At 43.7% G+C, this 26141-nt stretch overlaps 4 protein-coding genes across 8 annotated transcripts; all 4 read left to right on the forward strand.

Moving 5' to 3' along the window:
- Positions 1-123: 123 nt before the first annotated feature.
- Positions 124-10940, forward strand: LOC128754220 (methylthioribose-1-phosphate isomerase). The gene is made up of 6 exons (XM_053856691.1): positions 124-494; positions 1359-1582; positions 3088-3257; positions 3452-3628; positions 3702-3926; positions 7834-10940. Exons 1-6 carry the CDS (start codon positions 363-365, stop codon positions 7965-7967), a joined length of 1062 nt encoding a protein of 353 aa, XP_053712666.1. The 5' UTR covers positions 124-362; the 3' UTR covers positions 7968-10940.
- A 256-nt stretch (positions 10941-11196) lies between these two features.
- On the forward strand, positions 11197-12672 carry LOC128754235 (UPF0390 protein zgc136864-like). Its single transcript, XM_053856714.1, has 3 exons — positions 11197-11345; positions 11690-11745; positions 12338-12672. Exons 1-3 carry the CDS (start codon positions 11255-11257, stop codon positions 12467-12469), a joined length of 279 nt encoding a protein of 92 aa, XP_053712689.1. The 5' UTR covers positions 11197-11254; the 3' UTR covers positions 12470-12672.
- Positions 12673-13240: 568 nt separating this feature from the next.
- Positions 13241-19335, forward strand: LOC128754208 (calcium-binding mitochondrial carrier protein SCaMC-3-like). Of its 5 annotated transcripts, none has more exons than XM_053856666.1 (11): positions 13241-13513; positions 14084-14304; positions 15357-15480; positions 15554-15641; positions 15888-15999; positions 16281-16439; positions 16511-16663; positions 16748-16861; positions 16923-17090; positions 17146-17293; positions 18578-19335. In XM_053856666.1, the coding sequence occupies exons 2-11, from the start codon at positions 14119-14121 to the stop codon at positions 18787-18789; spliced, it is 1464 nt and encodes a 487-aa protein (XP_053712641.1). In that variant the 5' UTR covers positions 13241-13513; positions 14084-14118; the 3' UTR covers positions 18790-19335. The 5 variants fall into 5 exon arrangements, with proteins under 5 accessions (XP_053712641.1, XP_053712642.1, XP_053712643.1 ...); XM_053856667.1 differs by having other exon boundaries at positions 13241-13485; XM_053856668.1 differs by having other exon boundaries at positions 13241-13426.
- A 653-nt stretch (positions 19336-19988) lies between these two features.
- On the forward strand, positions 19989-25874 carry LOC128754203 (far upstream element-binding protein 2-like). Its single transcript, XM_053856659.1, has 18 exons — positions 19989-20194; positions 21041-21143; positions 21226-21279; positions 21350-21386; positions 21465-21523; positions 21597-21668; positions 21747-21804; positions 21875-22022; positions 22138-22236; positions 22307-22408; positions 22491-22593; positions 23523-23647; positions 23728-24024; positions 24109-24215; positions 24294-24382; positions 24458-24667; positions 24749-24936; positions 25024-25874. The coding sequence occupies exons 1-18, from the start codon at positions 20105-20107 to the stop codon at positions 25030-25032; spliced, it is 1950 nt and encodes a 649-aa protein (XP_053712634.1). The 5' UTR covers positions 19989-20104; the 3' UTR covers positions 25033-25874.
- The last annotated feature ends 267 nt before the right edge of the window (positions 25875-26141 follow it).

Below are 26141 nucleotides of genomic sequence, written 5' to 3' on the forward strand. Positions count from 1 at the left end.
GGAGAGGGGAGAAGGCACCCGAGAAGGGGGATGGTGCGTAGACATGATCCACTTGGACAGCCAGCAGGTGGGCGGAGCTTCAGACCCGAAGACTTCCTGCTGCTGAACACGTGGTTCCGTGTCCGCCTGCCTGTCAGCGTGTGAAGGTTCGTGGCTCTCCTCCTCCTCCTCCTCTTCCTCTCACTCCTCTTCGGCTCGGCACGTCTCCTCCTCTTTACTTTTCTTTCCTCCTTCGTCTGCACGTTTTCGCCCCACTCTACGTGTCCCCCGCGCGTGGAATCCCACAGCAAGGCCGCGAGAGGAGTGAAAGTGTGCGCGCGCGAGCTCCGCCGGTCTGTGTGTGTGTAGTCCTCGTCTCGGTCATGACGCTGGAGGCGATCCGTTACCGGGCCGGGTCTCTGCAGATCCTCAACCAGCTGCTGCTGCCTCACCAGACGGTGTACGAGGACGTGCGCTCGGTGCAGGACGCCTACGAGGCCATCAAGTCCATGAAGGTAAGACCCTCCGCGGCAGTCTGTCGCCCTGCAGGCCCGCCGCATGTGCGTGTCTCCCCGGCTCCATTGTGCTCCCTCCGCCGCTCTCGGCCCTGTTTTGTTTGGATGCACCTGCAGCAGCTCCATCCTCCCCCAAATTCCAGACCCGGGCTTCTTCTGCAGGAGACTCGCGCTCCTCCACCTCTTTCTTTGAGAGAGATTTGATGAATTATTAATGACCCTCGCCGGGTTTTTGTTCATGATTTGATCTGGTGCCGCACCCCCCACCCCTCCGATTTTGTATCCCGAAAAAATGAAGCCAGGGTTCAGGGGCACGCTGCGCAAGTTCCCATCAGCTTTGGTGACTGAAGGAATGTGGCATGATCGGAGGCGGTGATGTCATGGTGACTGATTAGGAATTGAAATGACCTCACTGATAGATGATCTCACTCAGTCACAACTTGGGCTCAGGTCTTTTCCCCTGAAGAGTGAAAAAGTTTGCTTGCTTTCTGGATCCATTCCCTTGGCTGTTGTGGGACACCTTGGCCGCCCCATCATGGGGAAGACAGACGGAGAGAGACACCCTCACAAGCTTAGCGGTGGATTACTGAGGGTTTTTTTTTTTTTTAAGAGCAGATAAATTCCTTCCATTTCAATGTGCTCTGCGTAATTGTGCTTTCTGAATACTGATCTAAAATTCCAGAATGGCTGATGAGTGTTCTAGTCGCAAAAACGCTGATGCGACGAAATCTAGATGGAAGTGAAAGTTATGCCCTCTCAGCTTGCCTTCACTTCCTTGGGCGTGGGAGCCTGCCTTGGCTTCATCGTGTTGCCGGTGTGGATGCCTTGGTCAGTCCTCTCTAACTCCCTCCTCCCCCCCCACAGGTAAGGGGCGCCCCAGCCATCGCCATCGTCGGCTGCCTCAGCCTGGCGGTGGAGCTGCGGGCAGGTGCCGGTGGTGATGACCCAGTGACCTTCATCAGGGAGTCCCTGTGCCGCCTGACTTCAGCCAGGCCCACTGCTGTCAACATGGGCCGGGCAGCACGTGAGCTGATGGAGTTTGCAGAGAACGAGAGCATGGAGAAGAACTCGGAGCAGCTGAGAGAAAGGTAGGATTTGGGGGCGTTGAGTTGTGTGCTGTCTTCTGATGGATATGTGTTAGATGCATTTGTAGGTGGTGAAGTTGGTTAGGGGATCCTTCCCTTTTGGGGCTAGTGATGCTGTGGAAAAATGATCAATAGTACGACACTACTACGATATTGACTGGACTGATACTGTTCACCCATTCACATGGCCCATTTTTCTCATTTCTCTCTTCCAAGCACTTCTGCTTGTGTGTATACCAGGAGGCCCGCACAAAATGTAGTCACATTCTTGAGGACACACAGGCATACGCAGGTATCTTGTGATACGATACGTATCCTGATACAGGAGTGGCGATACAATACATTGGGATGTTGTAAATTCAGCAAGATATTGAAATTGAGCCATGATTTTAAGGGGGGAAATCAGACAATGTATGGGGTCCAGTACAAGTTTATTGTTATGACGTCAGTCTAGTGAAACTTTCAGTTAAATTTGACACTGCAACAGAGGAATGAGTCACTAATCACCAAAATAGCTCCAGTGTAGAGATAGAAAACGATCGTATTAAACACATGTCACAAATGCTGCAACATGTCCAAGTATCTATGTATTAAATATTGATATCAAGACAATATCACACAATCAAGGATTGTAATTTTCATCAAAAATATTGGAACATGTATCGCAATAATTGAGCATATGTATATTTTCTCACAATATTGCAAAGAAGTCCTTTGGCAGTATAGGTACCATTAGATTGTAAGAAGATTAATGACATGTACTTCAAATTATAAGTGGCGGCAAGACCACCAACTATGAGATTTCTCATGCACAGGTGATATATATCTCATTCATCAGTGACATTGTTGTATTCAATCTTCTGAAAATGCCACAGTTTTTTCAGTCGACTGGGTATAATCTAAGTACTTTAAAGTCACCAGTAAAGACCAAACTACACCACCGCAGTGGCCTGGTATCTACCAGGCGTCAATCATCTGTGTGACTGGATGCAGCTGCCCATCATAAATCCGTAGCCTTCAACGTGACTTATTGACAGCCAGTCAAGTGTTGTGCCGTCATTCAGAATAGAGAAAGGATGCAGCAAGTGTTGCGGCTTTGTTGCACTTTAGTGAGCTGCAGATCTCTCTTAACAGATCACAAGTTAAAAATGGAGACGACTCTCCACCCAGCACTTCATTAATTTAGTGTGAAAAGAAAGAAACACCTTGAGGGGTGTTTGCCACACGCTATACAATATGTGTGAGCTGCCGCTGAGCCTTGCTGCGAGTGTTGTAAAGTGCAGTTTAACACTCCGGTCCGTCTGAATTCAGTGCTCCTTTAACTTCAGGATTTTAAGAATGGCTTCACCGATAACTGGAGAAGTTAATGAACAAGCAGGTTTGTATCGGGAGAAATAACTCGTAGGTAACGCTTGGTTTCTTTAAGAAGACTGATTGTTGGTTTCATTATTCAAACCTTTCAGATGAACATTTTTCTTTAGCCTTTGAGTCAATGTTTCGCTCTGCAGTGTGATCGCCTGGATCGAAGATATGCTGGAGCGTGACGTTAATGACAACAAGAAGATCGGGAACTATGGCGCCCAGCACATCCTGTCCGGCGTGCCGAGGGACTCGGTGACCATTCTCACACACTGCAACACCGGCTCGCTGGCCACGGCCGGGTACGGCACAGCGCTGGGTGAGTGTGAACATGGCATTCAAGCTGAAACTTCTGAATGCACTCAAAAACACAATAGAAACCTTGGACGTTATGGAGCTTTGAAGAGTATCTTTGCTTTAGATCCAGTTATTGTGTATTATTGTGTTGATGCTTTGAGTGATGGAATACCAAAACAATGGACTGCCGGCGCTCTAACACTCATGTGTGTGCAGGGGTGGTGCGAAGCCTACACTCACTGGGTCGACTGAAGCGGGTGTACTGCACAGAGACCCGACCTTATAACCAGGGGTCCAGGTTGACGGCGTACGAGGTCGTCGCTGAGGGAATCCCAGCCACACTCATCACAGACAGCATGGCGGCGCTGACAATGAGGGAAATGGGCATCACAGGTGTGTGACCTTCCTCATCCGTTGTCTGCTTCTTCTCCTGATTTCCCTCCTAAACGCGTCGCTCCCTCCTTAGCTGTGGTGGTCGGAGCAGATCGGGTGGTCGCCAACGGTGATACGGCCAACAAGGTGGGCACTTACCAACTGGCCATTGCTGCTAAGCATCATGGGATTCCTTTCTACGTGGCTGCACCGAGCACGTCATGCGACCTGAGCCTGGAGAGCGGCCGCGACATCATTATAGAAGTTCGCCCTCCAGAGGAGCTCACCAGTATAAACGGAGTCCCAGTTGCTGCTCCAGGTAGGAGAAGTGGCTTCTGCTGGGTGTGTGGCATGCTAACATTCGAACGAGGGCTTTACAAATGATTTAACATACTAACAACAGCTCAGAGGAACTTGCTGGTGATAATAGACGAGTATCATGTTTGGTGCAAGTTAAAATCAAAGCACATTTTGATTGACAGCTTAAGTTTGACTGTGGTCAGGTTTTCTACTCTCAAACAAGTGAAATGTCCCAGTGTTTTGTAGTAACTGAATTTAACGCTCATGAGCATTGTTGTGTGTGTACTTCTTTGTGATGCCTTATGCAGTCCAAACTCTAATAGACAAGTGACAGTAAATGGGCCTTTGACTATTGTGGATATGAACAATATCCGTTTACCTTGCTCATCCTGAATATAAAGCTCCATCAGTGGTAAATGTTGTCCCTTCAATGGGAAGCCAGGCCCAACCAACCATAGCCCTTGTTTCTTTTTGCCATTGTCCAATAGCTGTGGCATCATTCCCAGCTCCATCTTCCCACTTCCGAGGTAACAACATTGCTTATGCACTTGAAGGTAACACAAATCTGTTCAGAAACATGATCATCAGAGCCGCTAGTCCAAAACATTTTTCAAACCTTAACCAAGCAAGAACTTCAGTCAAATGTAAACCAAAAACTCCTTGCAGGATCCATGTCGTAGATGGTAACATGCTAGCGCTGCTAGCTAAGTAGGAGCTGCTCAGGATGGCTCCTCTGAGGCTGTAGATGATGGGCCAACACTATCATTGTGGTCGAGGGTTGTTCTGGGGTGAGGGACTGCAGTGGATAACACACACGTATTTATGTTTTATGGGGACATTTCATTGACTTTCATGCCTAAACCTAACCATCCAAAACAAATGGTTAACCTTAACAAGGACCCAAACCAAACTTAAATTCAATTAAAATGGCCCAGGTATTTTGAAGCAAATAGCATAAGGTCCCCCACAAGGAGGTGTGTTTCTAAGAATTGGTCCCCGCAGGTATAGCTATGCAAGCTCACACACACTAAGGGTGTGTCAAAGTCCAAACAAAAAAAGGTGACAAGGCTGTGAACCAAGATGGAGGTGATGTTGATGCTTTTCCACAGGTATGTGCAGGAAGGAAATGTGCAGAGTGGGTTGTGTGATAGATTTGAGAGTGCAGTGATAATGAAGTGCAGAGGTGACGCCTAGACTTTGTAGCTGGGATGTTGGGGATAGCGTGGAGCTGTTGATTGTGGGAGGGATGGCTGTTAGTTTAGTCTCACACTGAAGAGAATCGTCGCTGATCATTGTTTTCCACAAACACAAGGCATTAGCTTCAGGAAACTTGCCGTCAGTCCGAACCTTGCAAACTCGAGCGACTCCACTAGTTCATCAGGGCCGCTGCTCGCTCACCATCTGTCGTTCCCACTTTGCTTTTTAACCTGCGCCAAAATGAGGGGCTTTGAAATATTTATTTCTGTCCATTTTCCTGCTTATTCATTAATTCTTTCTCTGTCATGTTCCCTCCAAACTCTGTGGCATTCTCCCAGAATGCAGCTAAAGAAGTGGGGTGGTTACACAGACCAGGGCCTTTGGGACTTGAGTGCAGTGGGTGCGAAAGTGGGCAGGGAGGATTTAAATCACACTTTTACCGCATCATATGGTAGAAATGTAGACTGTCCTTGACCAGTCATTTTCTTTATGCCATTCTGCTCATGTGTTTCCTGAACACAAACTTGACCCTCAATCCTGCATAGTCCACAAGGGTTTTACAGTGGGCGTGACGTAGGTCCAGTGATGGAGCCGACTCTTTTCCCCGCGACAGTCTGGGGTTGGTACTCTGCACTTTCTGAGACAGGTTTACTGTAATCATGGAGATGGTGTGTGACCATGAAGGAGAGTTGGTCATGGAGATTTCTTTTGTTTTTCCAATCGATCCGTGTATCCATCTTCATGAACGCAGGAGCCTATCAAAGTGCGTCTACCTGTCCATGCTAATATATATTTTCCTCAGGAGCCAGGCCCATGTGATACACATGAAATTACAGACGGGCTCAAACGTGATAGGGAAGCAACAAAAACAGGCGCTAAGAAGAGTGGGGGGGACAAGAGAGGGAGTTATTTTTGCAGTTTATTGAATTGGGCTTTCATGGCTGTTTTGGGTTATTAGACTGGGAGAGTGAGGAGACGAAACAGAGTCTCTGATCAAATTAAGAGGAGGAGCTATTTATATTGGCAGGTCGATCTCACGCTGGACTGTCATGTCGCGGGTCGGGCGGCGTGAGTCTGAGCCTGTGTGTCACCGAGTCAGTGGGTTCCAATTGCGACTCAGACTGGTGACATCAGAGTAATTTAAGTGCACTAATTCAATAAGCGCGTGGATCCCCAGAGACACAGACGGGCACTCGCACGTTTAATTGCTCCTTAAAATTCCGCTTCTCTCCCGAGTCTTTTAATGGCTGACTGAGTTGTCGGTGTAACACTTTAACAGGTTCCATTAAGTTTCATCAAACAGTCCGCCGCTTCTTTTTTGTCTGTTATCTGTGCTGTTTTCACGCCATATTTATTTCCTTCGACAAAAGTGCCTAAGACAAAAAGCCTGGTTTGCTTGTGTTCCCTGTGTGTCACTGTGGAACCTGTCTAAGGTACGAGAATCAAGTCATTGAAATAAATCCACTTTCATATGGCTGAAGTAGCGAAATGTGGATTACTGCCACATAAATGGCCAGTGTGACACTTTGGGACGCAAGTCTGAAGTTTCACACCCAGAAGTGATCTTACGTGTGAACAAAATATAGCTTATTATGGCACATGCTGTACAGCTTGTGCACGGCATTGTTTTGACCTCCTTTAAAAAGCAATATTTCTGCTGAGTGGTCAGGAAAGTGGAGAGAAAGGGTGGTCTCCGGGTATTTATCAGTCAGGGTGGCAGGGGATGATGGTGTTTCCATTAACGGACACAGACAGAGATCGGCGAATCTCCCGTCTGAAAAAATGAACTTTAACTGCAGCAAATTGGCTCTCCTGCATGTGTTGTGTGATCAGTAACGTAGGACCGCTATGGTGCTTTCAGTAGCGTAGGAAAAAAAGAGAATAAATGAATATCAGCCACACAAACATTAAAAAATATATTCTAAGTTTTTAATAATTACGCAGTCGCTGCCGATCACATCTGGAAGTTTAAGTTTAACCTCACCTCTACACAACTTTTGGTCCACTATATTTGAACGCTTGTCACAGGCCTACTCCAGGAACATTCAGCCAAAATTCGAACTGGCCATTTTCGGATGTTTTGAAGAGACTTCTGGTCTGCCTCATGCATCTCAAGATGCCCTAAATTTGGGTGCAGTGATGGCAAAGAAACCCATTTTCCTCAAGTGGAAATCAAGTCAGCCTCCTTCTTTTGACCACTGGCACAGCAAGATGGTGTCTTTTATTCAATTAGAAAGACTTGGATGTAGTAAACCCTACAAGATAGATAAATTTGAGAGAACCTGAGCACCATTTCTGAAGCATTGTCAAATAACCACTCTAGTTCCCTGACTTTGACCTTTGAGATTCTGGGTTGAAATTGATTCTGTTTTCAATCCAGATGCCTATTTGTGTATATATCCCGTATATATGCAGAATTAATCTAGGGTTTATCTTGTTTATACTACTCTGTTGAGTAGTATCTGGCAGCCAAAGTGGCACTGTATGTGTGTGGGTTTTTTTTTTATTATTTATTTATCCATTATTATTATTCATTTATTCATTCCTCTTTTTTCTTTTTCCGTTTTTCTCATTTGTTGAGCTACTTATCATTGTGATCTAACTGGAATATTGTACATTTTGTAAGTATCAGACTGTAAAATGTAAAATCAATGAAATGCATGAAAAAAGAAATGTTAAACTTAACCTCGTGGAAAATCTGAACGTAATCTTGTTGTTGTTGTCTGCAGGTGTGGAAGTTTGGAACCCCGCATTTGATGTGACCCCTCATCAGCTCATCACCGGAGGCATCATCACGGAGCTGGGGGTCTTCCTCCCCTCAGAGCTCCAGGCAGCGCTAACCGGCCGCCTCACGGCCCTCTAGAGCTCCGCACCACCACCTGCTGGTCCTTGTGGATCATGGCACCTTAAGGCCACACATTTTCAAAAGACACTAGCTTCATCCCACACTCATTGTCTGTTTTTTTTTTCTTTTTTTTTTTAAGTTGCACGGTCACTGTGACATGCCAGTGATGCACACACAAACATAGTTAAAGGTGCGGAATAATATGTCGGTTTTGTTACTGACCTACTTTTGTAGATGTTTCCTCATCTCACCCCCAGTCTGTCGGACCCTCGTCATTCTCTCGACGCCCCTTTCTCTTTCTCAAAGGCTTCTTTGACAACGAGTCGTGCTCAGCTGGGCTCCAACTCTGAACAAATTTTAGCTCGAGGTGATTTTTCAGGGCATGTAAACTACCAAAAGTCTAGAAACAAGTGACATATTCTATAACCAGTCGTGATTTTGGTTTCTAAAATGCTGCTATCCACTTGTAAATATACATGATCCCTGCAGGTAGGATGTACATATGTAGAAAACTAACCCCTGCTAGTATTTTAACCAAATGAGTGGTTGTTAAATTTACAAGAGGACATTGAAATGTTATATTAACATTTATTTTCTTTTTTCAAGTGTAGATACTCTTTTGTACGGGGTTAATCCAAAGTCTTTTCCCCCCCTGTGGCCAAATTTTGAACCAGTGGAATTTGGGCCATCGTTGGTCAGCTGAAGCCTGGAGACAAACGTGGCTGTATTTATACCTCACTTCTTTTTTGTATCTCAATATTTCTGGTTATATTTGATGGAATCATGCTTCTCATGATGTGCTCGTGTATGTTACGTTCTTCATCCACACTGACGTTCACTCATCTGCACAGTTGGAATGGATTGTTAAAAAGAAGAAAAAGACATGTCCCTTTTTTTTTTTTTGCCAAAACAGCTGTTCTTAAATACAGGTTTGCCCCAAAATAAACTTTAAACATGAGCTCCTGCAGATCCTTTTCTTTTGCAGCTTCTTCTTGAACTCTAATTGTAGTCATCTCTTTCGTATCTGAACTAAGGGGCAACATCATTTCTCTGGAGCTCTCTGTTGCTCTTTAGAAATAAAAATGGTTATTTTGGATTTTTAACTACTATGAATCTCTCGCCTTTTTTTTAAATCCCAAATTATTTCTTGTGAATCCTTCCCCCGGCCATGTGTTTGATGGCAGTTGTAGTCTTAAATCCAAACCTGCACACAAAGCAGTCCCTCTTTATTCTGGGGTGAACTGATGCTGTGAGTCACCTGTGTTGTCTGGTCGTCCCCACATAAACAGAGAATGTAACATTGACCTCAGATAATCCTGTCTGGGATGAATCCAGGCAACGTACAACATGCCTTCATGTTGAGTTCAGAATGTGCTTATTGGTTCCATTTTGAGATTCCAAGCGAGGTGATATTTTCAGAAACTGATTCTGACGCTGATGTGTTCTGGACATTATGACCATCTGTTGTAACAGAGGCTGCAAACAGTCAAACATGGACCCGGATACTAATCCAACAAATGTGGTCTCAAATTGAAATTCAAATCTGAAATGAAACCTCACTTTCTGACTTAAAAACATAGCCTGCATGTCAAAGCACCTTTACCATGAGTGCAGACTTGCCATACCCATCTGAAACAGCTTCTCACTGTACTGAATGTCTCACAGCTCGCTGCCTTACATGCGCAGTAACTAAACTTCATCAGCCCACGCTCCCCCCTCATCTCACCCTGTCAATCCATTCACTTTTTAAATGTAGACCTCCATGATGAGTAGGTACATTTAACAAAAATTAGTAGCTCTACTAGCAGAATTTGGATCATCTTCAATACAAAAAAAATATTTGTAAATATTTCCTAAATAAAAAGGTCTTGTTCACCACTGACAAACACACAACCTTGCTTTCTAACTTCTTCAAAGTAGCTCTTGGACATCGATTGCAGTATTTAAGATATTTATACATATAAAAAGTCACTGTCATCGCCGTTTTCCTCTGTGCATGACCCCACCTCCCATATTCCACAGTGATGACGCTCCTTCACACATACACACGACACACTGACACAATAATGTAGTCACTTTTATTCCTCTGTTGTGTACAGTTTTGGGGTTAAATGTTTAAGACATGTAGCAATTTCCATTTTCGTAATGGCAACTGGTCTTTGTAAACCTTTTCTTTGAGAAGACTGTTGTTTGGTTGTGGTTTGTAGTTTTGGTTTCAGAACCTTGTGTTTTGGTTTGACCGTTAGAGCACCACAAAGGGGAGGCCTCCTCGACCATACACACTACCTCTACGTCTGCGTTCATGGACTCTGACACCGAAATGCATGAACAGTTCACATGCAGATTGCAGTTTAACAGATGGGAAAGTGTCTGTGACAACATGTTAACCAAATTTCTTCTTTTTGTTTTTGTATCTTGCACAAACCTGTGGTGGTACTTTTTGAGATTTGCCAAAGTAGTATTACTCCAGCTTGTGTATGGTAATAGATTGGAGCCAAATTCTTCTTTTGTGCAGCAGAGGCAGTTTAGTCTGCTGTGTTTTGTTGTTGTTAAGCACAGTACAACTTTGAGGCATTTGTGCTGGTCTTTCTGGCTCCTTTAAGGTGAAGTTGCTATCGCATTCTTTATGCAAGATGAGAGTGTAAACGCTGACTTGTAATGTTGTGTTCCTCCCCTTTCACGTGGATATTTACCCTAGTACCTATAACCCAAAGTACCTTTGTCACAACTGTGTCAAATCCAGCCACATGTTTACTCAACAGTCAGGGTTATGAGTATTTAGCAGGATTTCCACCGGCCTGCAATATTCATGTAAGGAGTGTTTATCATATGGTCTCTATAAGTTGAACTATGTAGTTGAAGAGTCACTTACCTGTTGGGTTCAGTTTGTAACAGCTATGTGTTTTTGTTTTTGTTTTTTACCCCAAAATATATCTATATCAATAAAAAATGATCAGTCATGGATTGAGAGTTTCTTCACCCTGGCTCAAAGAAAATAATAAATTCACATTGAAATACAACAGTCTCTTGTTTGGAATAAGAGCAAGTGTGAATCGGCCTCATTCAAGAGGTATCCTTTTACTTTATTTCATTTTACTTAATGGAAAATACACACATTTAATTTCTAAGAGTTCAGAAGTACCAAAACGTAATGTGCATCGGTACCGGTCCTGACAAACGTGACATCCGTACGTTTCAGCCACTAAGTGTTCCTCGCCAGTTGGTGGCGGAATAGAGTCGCGTCCTTAAATAATATCCTGGCGTAGAAGAAGAAGTCCGAAGCACTTACTTCTGAGCTAGCTACAATGGCTCAAGGTTCGAAGAAGTTTAAAGCTCAGAAACCGGGAGCATCCAAAAAGAATCAACAGAGGAACGTGAAGGGCCCAAAGAAAGGAGGTATGAGGGCTGATAAATGCTATAATATCGTATGGAACGCGCTTATTTGTAACCAGCTGAACATCCAGCATGTGACACAACATGGACACGTTGTTTACAGTAGTTGGAACGTCAGACGATTATGTGGAGGTTTAATTTCCTGTGCCGCTTGACTGTATCATCATTTTTTAATGTCAACCCATCTGCTTTTTGTTTATTGTTTAAGCATCTGCTTTGGAAGAGCAATGGTTGGTTTCGTTGTAACAACACTGTGCTGACTGTCAGATCTGAAACTCTGGTTCTACGTGTTTTCTGTGGTGTGGAAAAAGTCAATATTAATTAACTTATCGTCTTTTGTTTGTTAGGAAGGATCATTGCTCCCAAGAAGGCTCAAGTGGTCCAACAACAAAAGCTCAAACAGGTGAAAAGATTTAGATCGATTTGCCTTTTTTTAAATTCAGTTGTATCCTCAGCATGTGAGGTTTTATTTATATATATATATATATATATATATATATATATATATATATATATATATATATATATATATATATAGTCTACGTCTAGATTGCAAGCATAGCTGTCTTCATAATCTAGAAGAAACTTGTGCTCTCCCCTGGTAACCTGTGTCACATGTGGAAACCTATGGTATGTTCATATGTTGTAATGTTTTGTGGAAACCTTTCAGAGATGTGGAAACTTCTTGTGCTCATGCAACACTCACATGCACTTGGAAACACATATGGTAGCATTGTGAACATGTATTACGTCTCTACGCCAACATGAAACATCGATATCCCTGTAGCTGTCATATGAAACAAACACAGCAATAAATAAAGGATCTATAATAATTTCAAATAAGTTGCCATTGCCAGCTAGTATATCCATGCCTCAAGACTTGGGTAGTAGTGGTTCCTGTGTTGTTTTTATGTGGTTTGTTGTTCAGTCACTGTATCTGTCTTTGCCAGCACAAGCCTTACAAAAAGTGCTGTCCTATTTTATTTTCATTGAAGGGTCTTGAGGTTGCCATCAGGAACAAAATTGAACAGGAGGTAACGCAGAAGGCGAGTTCATCCCTCCACAAGCCCCTGAGCGTCGTCAAAGGGCCAGAAGGAAAAGCCAAACCAGGGGGAAGCTCCAAATAGACTGCTTGCATAAATGAGTGTTGAAATGAATTGGTCAATCTTGTTTTGCTTTACTTTGTGTGTCAATAGTTATTTCATGATCATTTGAACCAGAATCCTATATGCTGTTTATAACAGTACATGTTTTGTGATGAGGTTTCTGAGTTTCATTGAGTGTTGTAGCCTTTCACTCAAATAGTAAACATGTGATGCTCACCTGTGTACATGTGTCATTAAAATATGTACAGTATCAAGTCTCTTCTAGCTCACCTTTTGTGGCCACCATAGTACCTAGTTCACGTTTCAACAACTACCTAAAGCGTTCGACACAGTGTTTTTTATTTTTACTTCCATTGCTATTATTGTGTGTGTTTCCCTGTAAATATATATTCTTCTATTTCCTACTTGAAAATCGGAAGTGCATCACCAAAATCATAGTTCATTGTGTGGACAGCTGAAGGAAGCATGGCTGTGAACAGTTGGTATAAGTGCTGAACTGTCAAGGTGAGAGTTGCACCACGTGTTTCATTTGTTGTGATACAGACACATGGACAGTCGCTGTGGAAAACGTCCAAATACGGTATTTGTAGTTTAAGAAAAACATGCCTACAAACAATGACACGCACAAACCAGGTGTACCTTGAAGTATTTTCTTCACAAAAACAAAGAAATATGAAAATGACATATTGCACTCCGTACTGTAGCGCCCAATGGTGACGTCACTCGGACTGTTCCGCGGCAAAATAGCGTTTCTCCTCCCAAACGTCATCATAGCTCGACTTTTATGGTAAACAACGGAGTTCCCAGTGACAGAGTGAGCCGGTCTGTTTGCTGGGTGCTGAGAGCACCTCCACAGCCCTTTCCACCGAACCTCCATCATCAGCGAGGGCGGGACGTCGCTTCCTCATTCCTCCAAAAATAGGAGTGGCCCAAGAAGAAGAGCAATAGCGAGACGCGGGACCTCGTCTGGGGTCAGTGGTGAGGATCGATTTGTGGCTTAAGTTCGCATCAATACGCTCTGTTATGGACAGCTGGAGGTAAGAGATACGCCAACAGTGTAGAATGGTATGTTGACAATTTTCTTCTACCATTTTTGGCTCTGATAACCACTGTAAAGTGCTTTTAATCGTCCCAAGGCTGCTCTCGAGTGTTACTCTGGTGGTTATTATTACGTTATTGCACGCTATTAGACTGTATTAGTTTACAGAATGTTAGCGTTAACCTATATTTACATCCACCATGTTCTTCTTTGACCTTCTCATCTTGTCATGATCTGTTTTACATCAAAATCTCAATTAAAAGACAGCAAGTATTTGCTATCCCCGACCCACGCTCAACCCTTCTCAATCCCCTTCACACTTTGTTTTGTTATTTAAATTTAAAATGCATCGCAAACACTGCGAGACACATCGGAGAGAAGGGATGAAGCAGTGTGATATGAGTTAGCTGATTCATGCAGCATCTTCAGTAATAAAGAATAACAATTGAAGGACAAACCTTTTTTCTGTTTATTTTATTCCCAACAAACCATGGGGAAGGAAGTTGTATTAACCCCCTTGGGTGTATGAATGTATTGAGTCTGTGATTGCTCTGTTATTATTATCGTTTTACAGCACAGATGTTTTTTCTGACAAGTTGTTATAGGTCTGCTAAATGACTGTGTGCCAGTCATGGCACCAACGATAACATGGATCCTGAGGGTTCACTGCCAAGAAAACAATTCAGAGACCGAGAGGGAGAAGCGTTGGGCAGAGCTGTTTGATCAGCTGGACCTCAACAAGGATGGACGCATCGACATCTCGGAATTGCGGGCCGGACTTGCCAGCCAAGGGCTGTCCAGAACCTCCCTGGAGAAGGTATGTGACATATCATCTTGTGGTTATTGATGTGGAGGAAACTGGGGAGCTTTATTAGTCCACATTGAACAGAAATAGGATTATTAATTTTACAATTAACGCCACACTATCGCAAAACATCAAAAACGTAGTTTAATCTTATGTCATTTGTGTATGTAAGACTTTTAATCACTATGGTACTGCATGTTTGTGTGCGGTGTTATCACATATTCTATTAACACTTACAATAGAATAATGAAGATATGTATGATGACAAACATGAAACATGTTCTTCTTTGGACTCTTCAGTGTGACTGTTGCCTGGTGGTAGTCATAAATACAAACTTGTTTGTCATCTGTTTCCCGCATTAAATAAAGTTTTATAAAAATATGCATTTCATTAATAGGCTGCTTGTGCTGCTAAATGTCATTTCCTGAAGTACTTAGTTATGCAGCAGACTTATGAAAGTGTTGGAGGAGAAAGTACCCACAATATAACACACTGTACTACCAGGTCACTGAATGTAGTGAGTGTGGGAAAAAAATAACCTGCTTAGCTGTCTATATAATGATATTAAGGACTTAGTGAGAAAAACAATTCTGCGTGCATATTGTGGAGACTTAAGTTTCAAAACTCAAGCCGTCACTCTGTCCTGTCCTGAAGTTTACACACAAATATTGAACACAGCGTACTCGCCGGTCTATTTTAGTGAGAGACTCTGAAACATGAGATGTGTAACCTTTCCCTATTCAAATCCAGCGTTTCTTTCATGTATTCTCGGTAATAACATTCTCTAAAAATTCAATTTGCTCTGTTTATTGTTGAAAACTGTGTGAAAGTAGAGTCAGTGCAAAGAGCACCATTGACCAGTGACTAGCGCTGCAGATCCACAGCAATGACACAGCTTGTGTCCTTTGTGTAGCGCTAACCTTTCTCCCCGTCCGAAGGCCAGGTCATTAATTCAGCTCAGTGTGATTTTGGACTGTCGGAGAAAGTGCATGTTTTACTTATGAGTGAAAGTTATATGCTGGATATTTCTGATACTTTCGTTTGTCTGCCCTTTTGTTTCCAGATTGTGAAGGCAGGCGACACCAATAATGATGGCGTGCTGGACTTTGAGGAGTTCATTCAGTATCTTCGCACCCATGAGAAACAGCTGAAGCTCATGTTCCGCAGCGTGGACAAAAATGATGATGGTCAGCTGCCCTAATGTGGCTGGTTTGCGCGGAATCACTGAGAATCTCTGTCATCTGGTTGTTTGTACTGTAGGTCGGATAGATGCAGCAGAGATCCAGCATTCTCTGCGCAGCCTCGGCGTCAACATCAGCTTGGAAGCAGCCACCAAGATTTTGCAAACGTATGTTGAATTGCTTGCTTAAAAATATTTTAGTGTTTAGAAACATTGCAAAAAACAAAATAAGCACTATTTTCCTAAATTAGCACAATATAATCCAACTTCACACGTTTCTCCGAATGATCTAGCTAGTTGTGTTAGCTAGATGCTCTTATTGATGCATAACTGTGTTGCCACACTGTATTATCCATCAGTGTGCCATCAAAATGAATGTTACTGAAGTACATCCCTGTACACTGTGTGTTACAGTATCGACAAGGACGGTACCATGACCATCAATTGGATTGAGTGGCGCGACTACTTCCTTTTCAACCCTCTCACTAACATGGAGGACGTGGCCCGCTATTGGAAGCGCTCAATGGTGAGGCTCAACACATGACGCTCTCTTTCATTGTCTGCTTCTTTGGCGGACATTTTAACATAGAACTTTAACTATTAATATGATAATATATATACAAGCTTTAGAGAGGTCAGTTGAGGTCTACCAAGTTGAAATAGCAGCTAAGACGACACAAGATTACGGACAGCAGTGAAAGAAGTTTGAACTGCATAAAGAGTGTTTTCCTCTCTCTGCATTATAGAAATGTGTCACTCCACGTATCCTCTCCGCACATGTTCATCTCACTCCTCTGTCTTCAGTAGATGCTGGATCTGGGTGAGCAGCTGTCAGTTCCAGATGAGTTTTCAGAGGAGGAGAAGAAGTCTGGGTATGTGTGGAGACAGCTGATGGCGGGGGCGTTGGCCGGATCTGTTTCCAGGACAGGAACCGCCCCTCTGGATCGCCTCAAGGTTTTTCGTCAGGTGACCTTTGAAACTCATACAATTTGCTTCAATAATGTGATTAACCATCTGTGTTGCGTGGTCTGAACCAGGTTCACGGGTTATCGGTCTTCAGTGGAAATTTCGTGAGCAGTTTCCAATCTATGGTGAAAGAGGGAGGGTGGAGCTCCCTGTGGAGGGGAAACGGAATCAATGTCCTTAAAATTGCCCCAGAGACCGCCATCAAGTTCACTGCTTACGAACAGGTGAGTTCTTTTTTTCTGTTAAAATTCTTATTTGCCTGCTGAAACTTTGTAAAGGAGTCTCTGTTCTCCTCTGTCTTGATCCAGATCAAGTGTTGGATGTGCAGCAGCAAGGAAACAAAGAAGCTGAGGATCCATGAGAGGTTTCTTGCTGGGTCTCTGGCAGGATCCGTTGCTCAGACAGTCATCTATCCTCTGGAGGTTGTGTCTCTGTAATACAGTCTTCATGAAGCTCAGCTCTTTGAAACGTGTCTCATTATAGGTGTTAAAGACACGTCTCACACTCAGGAGGACTGGTCAATATTCAGGAATAATAGACTGTGCCAAACAGATCCTGCAGAGGGAAGGCGCTGCTGCCTTCTACAAGGGCTACGTGCCAAACATACTCGGGATCGTCCCCTATGCTGGGATCGACCTGGCTGTTTATGAGGTAGGAGCCAGCCCTCGTCGTCCGTTCACCACATGTCTTGACGGTTTTCTCTCAGTCTCTCAAGTTCGCCTGGCTGAACAGGAACAGCGGGGTAGCGGATCCAGGTGTCATGGTTCTGGTGGGCTGCGGCGCCATCTCAAGCACATGTGGGCAATTAGCTAGTTACCCTCTGGCGCTGATCCGCACGAGGATGCAGGCACAAGGTTGGCTCCTTTATGGATATAAATGTGTGTGCGTTGTGGCTCATTCAGGAATGTACAGCCCAGTAGCACACTTGTTGTTATTATTCTGTAGTCACTTATACCTATTGAAGCTCAATAGGGTGTCAAATAAAGCTGGAGAAGATATTATCATGGGTGTTAGATTTCTAGAGATCAAAATGCATGGAGCAAGTGGAAGACAAGCTAGAGGGGTGGAGGTTTGCCTTAGAAAGGAGAGGAATGAAGGTTAGTTGCAGTAAGACGGAATACATGTGTGTGAATGAGAGGGAGCCAAGTGGACAGGTGAAGTTACAGGATGTAGAGATAAAGAAGGTGGGGGGTGTTAAGTGCTTTGGCTCAACTGTCCAGGGCGATGGAGAGTGTGAGAAAGAGGTGAAGAAGCGGGTGCAGGCAGGATGGAATCATTAGAGAAAAGTGTCAGGTGTGATGTGTGACAAAAGGGTGTCGGCACGGATGAAAGGGAAAGTGTACAAAAGGGTGGTGAGGCCAGCGATGTTGTATGGTTTGGAAACAGTGGCACTGAGGAAAAGTCAGGAGGCAGAGCTGGAGGTAGCAGAGATGAAGATGCTGAGCTTCTCTCTGGGAGTGAGCAGGATGGATAGGATCAGGAAGCAGTAGATCAGAGGGACAACACATGTCAGGTGTTTAGGAGACAAAGTCAGAGAGGTTAGATGGAGATGGTTTGGACATGTACAGAGGAGAGATAGCAGTACATTGGTAGGAAGATGTTGAGGTTGGAACTGCCAGGCAGAAGGTGGAGAGGAAGGCCAAAGAGGAGGTTTATGGAGGTGGTGAAGGAGGACATGAGGTTTGTAGGTTTGAGAGAAGAGGAAGCAGAGGACAGGGTGAGATGGAGGAGGATGATCAACTGTGGCGACCCCAGAAGGTAGAAGCCGAAAGAGAAAGAAGAAGAAGAATGAAATGCAATACAATAATTTTGGGAAAATTGCATGCAAGTAAACTTTTAACTTGTACATCAGAAGGTGGTGCAGCAGTTATTCTGCTAAAACAAACCTCCTGGAATTAAATGCTGACTTATTCTTAAACATGCAGGAACATTAACCCACTAGTTATCTTTGACAGAATCTTTGATTCTGATGTTAACATTAAAAGGCTCAACTCAATCAACTCAAACAATGGGACTAAGAAAATACTGAAGATGTGGTACAATGTTTGTTTCGTGTGATGAAATCACAGCGGTTGAAGTAGCATCTGCCCTCTGAACGTTCTCCACTGACTAACCAGGATTATTTTCCTCTTTCTCAGCCTCCACAATAGGAACACCGAAGCTGTCAATGTTGGCGTTAATTCACAACATCGTCTCGCAGGAGGGGGTGGCAGGTCTTTATCGTGGGATCTCCCCAAATTTACTGAAGGTCATCCCCGCTGTCAGCGTGTCCTACGTTGCCTATGAATACACTCGGATAATCCTGGGGGTGGACGTGGATGGTAGGAGGGGAGGGAAAAGCAAGGGTTGAACTCGAGTGTGGTTTGTTTTCATGAAAGTGCATGTAGAAACACCCATCGTCTTGGACACTGAAGGCTAAAGGTTTGGCTTGAAAACAGTTGTTCCTGTTTAAGGCCATGGAGACTCACATAAACTGACAGCCGCTTTCCCGGAGCAACCGAATGCTGCTTTGTGAGGCATGGCGTTTTTAGGAACACTAACCTCTGGGCCGACTGACTGAAACTGAAACTGCACTCGGAGGTTGTGTTACACTTTTGCAACAAAGAACTGTCTGCATATCCGACTGCTCCTCCTCTCCCAGGTGAAATCTGACGTGCGGACAGCGGAGTGCGAAACCTGAAGTCTGCCAAGTGGAGGAACCTTGACTGTCTGAATAAATGAAATAATCATGGGTAACTGCGGAAGCTGGCTGAAAATAGTGGGAAGAACTCTCACACATTTACCCTATGGGTCTTAATAGTCAAACTGCAGCAGGGACTGGTCTTTGTGTTCTATATGTCATTTAATTTCTTATCTCTGAACAATGAAACCCGAATGTAATATAAATGGATAATAAATGGTGTTTGTTTGTTATAAACTGAATATGGCTTTTTAGTTTTCTACAAATACTCTTAGCAACCAACATTACACTGATGTGTTCTCTAGCCCCACCACATTCAGCTTCTGTGAGATTTAATTCTTCATTATTTATTATACCACTGTTGGCAGTGTCTTTTTGATTAATATCAGTGAGTAACTGATGGATTCTGGTCTGAGCAAAGTAAGGCCTATTTATTTCTATGTTTCCCACATTTTTTATTAGAATAAAAAGGGTTTTTAAATAAAAAACAAATGAACTCGTTGCCCCACCTGTTTTAATAATATTGATCCTTCTAAAATATAAGCTTTTCCACTCAAGGCTGTTTTTTTCTGTGAAGGAACTTCAGTCTCTTTTTCTCCCATCCCATATTGTTAGTACTTTAGACGTCATTATCACAACTTCATCAGGTCATCAGTAGGTTCGACTTAGATCATGATAATTAGATTTCATCCGTGCTTTCTGGTTTGAGACGATCGCTGCTTCCTCCATCGAAACCTTTAAGCGTAGTTATTTCCCGATGATCCACTATATTCATCCGATGCAGCAGAGGGCGCTGTCGGTCGAGCGCCCCTCGACCAGTATAAGGCACAACGCTGCTGAGCTGTGATTGGCTCAGCGCGGAAGTTTGTCAGCATCGTACGCACACTGGTGTCGCCAAGACGCTCTTGTTCAGCCTTCCCGCTTTTGCGCAGCCTGACCTGGCCACAGCGCTTCGATCTGACCCCCGTGTGTCTATCTGAGCAATATGTCTGATTACGGCGCTCTTTCGACGAACGGAGTCAGTGGAGGAATGAAAAAAGACGCTTTCGCAGACGCCGTCGAGAGAGCCCGACAGGTAACCGAGTCTTCATTTTAGTTAGCATGTAGCCCAGTTAGCTTTAGGCATCGGCAGGCGACTTAGCCGCTAGCATGCTTTTTTCGTCTCTTTAACTCCTCCGCACCCACTGGAAATATTTCAGCAACTACTTTGTGGGAGGAGATGGGATTAAAACAACAATTTCCCCCAGTTCAGATTTCTAATTTAAATCGGTTCTATCTTTCCTGCATCCTCGTACGGTTAGCGCTGTAAGCTAGCATTCATAGTGCAACCATTTTGCGGAGGTAACTACTTTGTTTACAACTTATTTTCTCACATGCTTAAAATAAATGTATTCTACAGTAAAGAAAATCCTAACGTGCCCACGTTGTGTAAGGAAGTAGCAAACGTATCCACGATATTCCTCATCGTGCATTGTTAGCGATCGATATATTAATAGCAGTCGCATTCGTAACTTTGAATGATTTAATCCTGTGTAATTTGTTATAAAACATCGTTAAATTCTCTAGAAGTTTATATTTTGATATCAGAACTTAAAAAGTTTAACCATTCACACCGTGTATTATTAGTGAAAACTGTTTAATGAGTTATTTTCCAGTGCCACACCCAGTCATTAGTTTCTCTTTTATATAAAAACTGAAGTTGCCGTCTATTGCTCTCTTATTAGGCTGTTTAATATTCTTGCAATGTCTGCAAACGTTTTCATAAAATAAACTTGGTGACTATTCCAAGCATCCATGTACTTCCATTGCAATTTTGGTGTGTGGGGACAACCAATACGTTGGAAGCCATTAATGGATTATGTGGCCTGTTTTCATGTGAACAGCGTGAGTGGTATGTTTATTTCTGATGTCTTGGTTCAAGATTGCAGCTAAAATTGGTGGTGATGGTGCGCCACTGGTTAGCAACAACGGAGGAGCTGAGGGATACTCGTTCTCTGCACAGAAACGTTCTCTTGAAGAAGCAGGTAAAGTTGATGCCAGCAGTCTAAAACAAATGACAATTTCTCTCCAGCATGTGCAATGTATAACGCTATTTTCAATGCTCAGATGAACCAGATGCCAAGAAGGTAGCATCGCAGAGTGACAGAGATTCTTCTCTGTGTAAGTTAAAACACTCTACCTTAAGATAGTTTTGTGTTTTCTGTTGCTGAATATGCTTTTCTTCTCTCAGCTATTGGAGCACAGCTTGCTGCCCTGTCTCAACAAAGGTGTACATCGGCATTGTGGTAGATGAGATTTCCTTTATTGGCTTCTGTTGTTTATCAGGGTTTGTCATTTGTTTGCAGTGTACGGTCCTCCACGATGACAGAAGAGTGCAGAGTTCCGGACAGCATGGTCGGCCTCAGTAAGTTCTCAGACACACTCTGTTCAACAGCTCTGTATAATCTTGCATACTAAAACTTTGTTTTGCCATCTAGTTATTGGCAGAGGAGGTGAACAGATTAACAAAATACAACAAGACTCTGGCTGTAAAGTCCAAATTGCACATGGTGAGTTTCCTTTTTTTTAAAAAAAGGATTGTCTTCCATCCTCTTTGTTGATCACTACGTTTTCCTCCACCCTAACAGACAGTGCTGGTCTTCCTGAACGAAGCATTTCTCTGACGGGTTCGGCAGATGCTATTCAGTGAGTTATCTCAAGACGTCTCATGTTTTTGGTCGGATGATTACATCTTAACTTGCTCTTGTTTTCCCAGGAGAGCCAGGGCACTCATAGACGACATTGTGTCAAGGGGTCACGAGTCATCAAATGGTCAATCGGGTTCCATGCAGGAGATGATCATCCCTGCTGGCAAAGCTGGTCTTATCATTGGTAAAGGAGGAGAGACCATCAAGCAGCTGCAGGTGACTTTTTAAAATGAGTTCTCTTGGGTAACCTGTGGTGAAGAAACAAAGCATATAAGCTACATATTCTTAACCAAGTTGTTCACCGGTTAAAAAATGTTTTTTGATAATTAAGGAACGTGCTGGAGTTAAGATGATTCTTATTCAAGATGGATCACAGCCACCGAATGTGGATAAACCACTGCGCATCATTGGAGATCCATACAAAGTGCAGGTACTGAAGTCTGTTAGGACGAAAGGCCAGTTTAATGTTCTGACCACTGATGTGTCGGTTGCACCCGTAGCAAGCAAAAGACATGGTTAATGAAATTCTACGAGAGCGAGATCATGGTGGGTTCGGAGACAGGAACGATTACGGCTCCAGAATGGGAGGAGGTGGCATTGATGTAAGTGTTTAAAATTGCACCGTCGATGGCAAAGACCACACTGTCCGAATGTTGCTGAACATGATTTCATCATTCTTTGCAGATAGCAGTACCGCGTCACTCTGTCGGAGTGGTCATTGGCAGAAGTGGAGAGATGATCAAGAAGATTCAGAGTGATGCTGGAGTCAAGATACAGTTCAAACCTGGTAAGCTAGGTGTTTTGGAATAACCTATCTGTCGTGGTTCCCTTCAGCCAGTCTTGATGTGGTCCCGATAAGAACAGTGCTTGTTTTCTACTGAGTAACTCTGCTTGTTTTGTGTACACTAGGGGTGCACCGATCAGTTTCCTGGCTGATCGGCTTTTTTTTTCTTTTTATTTCATAAAACACTGACCTATCACTCCCAACTTTTTAAAGAGAATACACAACATTATACAGTACAATACACTACATTATTTGGACTGGTTTCAATGAAGGACAATATCTGCAAAAACAGTAGTATTTTGCAATTAAAAATAAAGGCAGTGAGGCTGTAAATTGCCAATTTAGAGAACAAACAACATCTCAAAGTGGCCCGAGTTTCTATCAGGCTGCTGAAAATGATCTCTGGGCTGAGGTAAATTGCTTGATACACAGGGAAGGCTGGTCCTCTAATACTATGAGTGCTACAACTTTGCATTGCTTGGCGTTCAGTTGAGCCAGCAGACTGTGGTTTGACTGTGGTCTCTCCACAACTTATATCAGCTTTGCATGACTTTGATATTTTGATGCTATGCAACTCTGGACTAACTTCACACTGACGCGTGTGTGTCCTAAAGTGTGCGAACACATGAGGACCGGGTGAGCGCGTTTGAGCTGCACCTGTTTTTCTTCAATAAATGACTGGTTCCAACTGTAAGTGTTGTGACTGCAGCGGATGACTGTGATAGATGTGGTTGAAAGAGACGATTGGTTTCCAGAAAAGGAATCCTGTCGGTCCAGTAAAATTCACGCTGGTGCTTCCCTCTTACACACTGATTCCATGGAAGTGAAAGACAACCATGGCCGACTAACAAATTTTACACCAGTGAGATTTTTTTCCTGAAAGATGACTTATGGTTTTCATGTAAATGAACAGCTGTTGTCTTCCTTTTCAGATGACGGTACAGGTCCTGATAAAATCGCCCATATTAGTGGCCCACCAGACCAGTGTCAGCATGCAGCGTCTATCATCACCGACTTGCTGCAGAGCATTCGAGCTCGAGAGGAGGGCGGTCAGGGGGTACGTTCACACGTGATTTCATTTGGTGCATTTCACAGTGGTCTATCTTTTTCCTTAATACTAGCATGTTTTGTGCTCAGGGACCTTCAGGGCCTCCCGGTTCAGGGATGCCTGGTGGGCGAGGCCGAGGCAGAGGTCAAGGTGGCTGGGGTCCACCTGGAGGAGAAATGACCTTCTCCATCCCTGCACACAAATGTGGCCTCGTGATTGGCAGAGGGGGAGAGCATGTCAAAGCCATCAACCAACAAACTGGTGCATTTGTGGAGATATCCCGGGAGCCACCACCCAATGGGGATCCCAACTTCAAACTTTTCACCATCCGAGGCTCCCCACAGCAGATCGACTATGCAAAGCAGCTTATAGAGGAAAAGATTGAGGTACTTGGTTGAGAACTTGTGTTGTGCAGTCTTGTTTAGATCATAGCTGTGTTAAACCAAGCACGTGCGTATCTGTCCTTCTAGGCTCCTCTATGCCCAGTTGGTGGGCCTGGCCCAGGCGGACCCAGTGGGCCGATGGGTCCTTATAATCCCAACCCCTATAATTCAGGCCCTCCGGGTGGAGCTCCTCAGTACGTTGAAACTCAAAAACCAAAAAATGGCTTGTTGGTTTTTGGAACAATGATTCAATTGCGTGGTTGTCATTACAGTGGAGGCGGACCTGGGGGACCGCAGTACTGTCCTCAGGGTTGGGGAAACGCCTACCAACAGTGGCAGGCACCAGGCCCTCATGACCCAAGTGTGTAGTATTTTCATTGTTCTCAAAGTTCTTCTTGTGTGATCAAGTTTTAATCGCACTGCATTTGATCTCAAGATAAAGCACCAGCCGATCCCAATGCCGCATGGGCAGCCTACTATGCCCAATATTATGGTCAGCAGCCAGGTGGCGCTATGGGTGGGCAGAATCCTGGGGCCCCTGCACAGGCAGCAGCACCAGGGGATCCCAGCCAAGCACCACAGTCGGCTGGTGGCCAGCCAGACTACACAAAGGCCTGGGAGGAGTACTACAAGAAGATGGGCATGAGTAAGTCAAACACTATTTTTTTTTTTTTTTTAATTGACTTCATAGGCCTCTGTTTATGTTGATGTATTATTTCCTCTCCAGCCCAGCCTGCTGGAGGTGCTGCTGCTGCTCCAGGTACTGCAGCTTCAGCACCAGCTGGGGGCGCTGCAGCAGGAGGTCAACAAGACTACAGTGCCGCCTGGGCTGAGTATTACAGACAGCAGGCAGCATACTATGGACAGACGGGTCAAGCGCCTGGACCTGGAGCTGCACCACAACAAGGACAGCAGGTACCGGTCTTTTATCATGGTTATCTACCGGATGAGTTGCGGTGATAAACCCTGTTTTCATTTATTCTCCCCTGGTTCTCCTTTCAGGCTCAGTGAAGACACCTTGGGCCAGCTGGACATTGATTCTCTGGACTTTTCCCCTCCATATTCCCCTCAACATCACAACACCGTGGTTTCCGCGACCACATTCCTCCCACATCGTATTTGTCTATTTAAAGTCAAGATTTAATAAGGGAAGATGTTTTTTCTCTCATTGATCGAAGCACTAAATTACTTCTTTGAGCCGTAACTTTCACCTCCTACTCGTTTATGATTATATTTCAGTAGAATGTGAATCAAGGAGCATATTTGCTTGCAAACTTGAACATCTCCACGTTGATTCATGTTTTACCAAATCATTTTCTGGCGGTCAATCTGTGCAGTATTTTGAATACATGCAGAATTTTGAGATCAAAATTATTTCCTTTTTTTTTTAATTGAGTTTTAAATCTTCCCAGTATTTCATTTGCAGGTTTATCTTCCCCTGCAATTATTTCTTATTTTTATTCACTGTAATTAATTTCACTTTGGGGGGGCTTTGTGTTTGTGTGTCTGTATACAGTGTATGCTACTGACAGAGAAGTGTGTGTGTGTGTGTGTGTTAGCTGTAAAAAGGCGCTCTGACCTACAGTGTGTAGGCTGCTCATGTGTGCATGCATGTGTGAATGTCGGCCCTCTCATTTCCCCATTAATGCCAGATTTTTTTTTTCGTCCTAATAGTTTTTGTCATTGTACCTTGTTTTTTTACAGCTTGTTTTTAAATACTTAAAATAAAAACATTAAAATTGACTTTGTTGTTTGGGCCCACCACGAGCTACTTTCAATTTGAAATGACCTTTTGAAATGGGGTGTCACCAAAGACTCAAAAGTGCTTTATTCAATAAATATGACCACAAATGTGCAAGCTGAGGAATGTTTGTGTACACCATTTTCTATATACAGGGTTTTTTTTCTCCACACAATCTAAAAATGAGTTTTATATTTCTGCACACAGCTGTACTTGATCCTGTGTCACTGTTGATGGGTCGGTTATCCATCAAGGTACATGTTTGCATGTGTTGTCATGATGCCGTTGTCGAGTTTAAATAGTGTCTTCGGTGGCCAGAGATTTGATCATTACAGTTTGTACTTATGTTGTATTTAATCATGAATGAGGTTTTCAGTCC

The sequence above is a fragment of the Synchiropus splendidus genome, chromosome 2, assembly GCF_027744825.2.
Source record: "Synchiropus splendidus isolate RoL2022-P1 chromosome 2, RoL_Sspl_1.0, whole genome shotgun sequence".
Taxonomy (NCBI): Eukaryota; Metazoa; Chordata; class Actinopteri; order Syngnathiformes; family Callionymidae; genus Synchiropus; species Synchiropus splendidus.